Source organism: Temnothorax curvispinosus, unplaced genomic scaffold (assembly GCF_003070985.1).
Source record: "Temnothorax curvispinosus isolate PA1 unplaced genomic scaffold, ASM307098v1 QBEX01003966.1, whole genome shotgun sequence".
Taxonomy (NCBI): domain Eukaryota; kingdom Metazoa; phylum Arthropoda; class Insecta; order Hymenoptera; family Formicidae; genus Temnothorax; species Temnothorax curvispinosus.
Window position 1 is genome coordinate 1096 of NW_020213746.1, and position 2817 is coordinate 3912.

General features: G+C 41.3%; 1 protein-coding gene across 1 annotated transcript; it reads right to left on the minus strand.

Moving 5' to 3' along the window:
- Positions 1–1088: 1088 nt before the first annotated feature.
- Positions 1089–2372, minus strand: LOC112453053 (the record flags this gene model as incomplete). The annotated part of the gene is made up of 2 exons (XM_025013596.1): positions 2238–2372; positions 1089–1500 (listed from the first exon to the last, which is right to left on the minus strand). Coding segments are annotated over exons 1-2 (547 nt in total), but the record flags the coding sequence as incomplete, so codon positions are not given.
- Between the last annotated feature and the right edge of the window lie 445 nt (positions 2373–2817).

The window sequence follows — 2817 nt, forward strand, 5'->3', positions numbered from 1 at the left end:
TTACGAGGCGCGGAACGGGTCGCGGTATTCGTGATATTACATACAGTTGACGGAACGCGGTATATTACAACGGTAGTGCATGTACACTCGGCACGGTATTATGAGGCAACGGGTCGCGGTATTCGCGATATTACATACAGTTGACGGAACGCGGTATATTACAACGGTAGTCGGGGCACGTGTGCCCGGTGTAGTATCGTGATTAGGATACGATGCAGCGCGCCTTCGGTACGATTAGAGCGTCGCGCGGGACGGCAAGAAAACCCGGGGCGGCGGCGGCGAGAGCGCTCGCTGCGAGACCGAGCGTGCTCGACCCCGCGTATCCGTGGCCGTGGGGTTCTAGGAAGGAGGTCGGGGACACCTGAGAGTACTCAGTCGTGGCGCAGAGCTCTGAACCGCGTTTGTGTGTCGCCCTAGGATGCGGGAGGCTTCGTCGGAAATGGCTGAAGGCCCGTAGGAGACGAAGTGTGTCTCTCTCGCCGGAGCGTCGGTTTATATACCGCTCGGCGCGGCGGTTTCGCTAGAAGGGAGGCCGATCGTCAGGCGAGTTGCGCTGTGGTGGGAGCGGCGCGCCGCCGCGCGCTTGTCTTCGGCGGGGCTCGGCTCCTGTCGGCGTCCGTCGGGAAGGCCCCGGTGCTGCGTCTAGCCCGCGCACTCGGGGTATTTGGACGTATTAAAAATGTGGGCGCACCGCGCCCTTGTCTTCGCCCGAATAATAATCGGTCGGGCGGCATCCGGCGGTTGTTGGCCGGGGACGATGCTTTGGCGAAGGGGTGCATCGTTACACCTTGATCCGTTCACTCGTTATCGAGATCTCAACATCTCGGGTACTCGCAACCCGTCACGTCGCGTAAAAGAGTCACGGTTGGTCTCGCTCCGCGTGTACTTGGCACGAGACACTACCGTGTCTCTTGATATTTGCAAATTTATTTTTATTCGCACATTTGATAATCTGATCTGATTTTCACACCTTTCAAAGTTTGACAGAATGACGCTTTTATTAACAATATGATCGGTTGCTCCCAAATCTGCTATAAAATTAATTAATTCTTTTGAATTATCTCTACTCTTTATTAATCTAATTGTACCTGACTCTGATTTATCTTCTTTAGCTTTGGCGGTTATTGTTGCTTTCTTTGCTTTAGCCTTGCTGTCTGGTTTAACTATCTTTCCTCTATTATTTACTCTTTTGGTGTTTGTTTGTTCGGCTTTATTCGGCTTATTTTTATTAAAATTTGTATTTTTATACCTTTTTCCTCTAAATCTTCCAGCCTGTGCTCCGGCGTTTGGACAGTCTTCTCCTTTGTAACCTTTAACTTCTTGGCAATAGTAACAGAACCAAGCTCCTGTTTCAAGCGGGCAGTCCTTAGCTATATGTCCTAACTTATTGCACCGGTAGCACTTTACAGGTTTTCCGTCTGCTTCTAATTTCGCTCTCTGTGCTCTAGCCTCTGTTTTCTCTAATTGCTCTTTCTCTATACTCTTTGTTTCTGTTTCTAACTGTGTAAATAAAAGATTTTATTTCATCAATATTCATTTCTTTTTGAGTTGTTTGTCTTCTGATCAAATCGGCATTCCTCAATTTTGGTCATTAAAAGCTACCGCCTGATAGAATGACGATCTGATTTCTTGCTCTGTGAGAGGCACTGCATTCTCACATGATTCATATTCTCTAACTATAGAGTCAAAGCGTTCGCAAAAATCATTTACTTTTTCATCTTTCTTCATTTTAATCTGATAGAGACGAGCTCTTACAGATGTATGAGTTACATTTCTTTCTTTCTTCTTATATCTTCTTAATTTCTTTAAAATCTCTGATGGATCTTTTTCATGCAAAATTCTCTTATGATAATTTGCATCTATATGATTAATTATGATATCTCTAACAAAACTTTTTTTTAGCGATTTTTAATTTTAAAAGATTTTTTGGACCTTTTATTCTTGCATCTATTACATCTAGCAAATCATTGTTCATTAACTCTGATTTTAAATAATCCATCCAGAGATCAAAGTTAGATTTCTGCGTAAACTTATACTCTCTTTTAATATGTAGTTTCTGATTATTTAAATCAATTTCTATCGCGTTTTTAAATGCTTCTAAATCTCTACTTTTATCTCTAATTTTGGCTGAGCAGATTGCTTCTTCTACTTTTCTCTTTTTTGGTTTTTTTTGTATTCTTTTCAATAAAATTTTCAAGATTATTTTCTTCTAAATTTTGTATATTATCGTTATTTACCTCTAACCGTCTAAGTTTCAGTCTTTCACTCTCTAAATTAGCCTCCGAAACTTGCACCATATTCTCTATCATAGAATTCGCCTGCGTCATCACCCTTTCCAAGGTTTTGAATGTGGTCTCTAATTTTCCAGTCATCGCCTCATTTCTCGCGATGAGTTTTTCTTGTTGTTCATACAGATCTTACTATCAATCAGAAGAATTGGTCTATCCTCTCCCACAAATTTTGGCAGTCGAATTTCTTCTGTGATTCGGGGTTTCTCTTTTGGTTTTGAGGTGGCCCCTCGTGTCTCTAGCTCTTTCTCTTTCTCTATATCTGTGTAAATGTTCAGATTATTATTTTAATTTCATCCTTGAACACATATACTTACACATTTGCTATCTCTAACCTTTTAATTTTTCTTTTATTTTACTCTTTGAACAATATTCTCTTATCTTTTTTTTCTATCATTTTTTTCTCTAGTCTACCAGGAGATTCTGGTTCTTCTCTACGCATCCTTTGTCTCGTCTAGCTCTATCCATCTATATCGGGATTTCAAATATCAATTGGACATAAATAATATTTTTTTTTTTCAAAACAAAT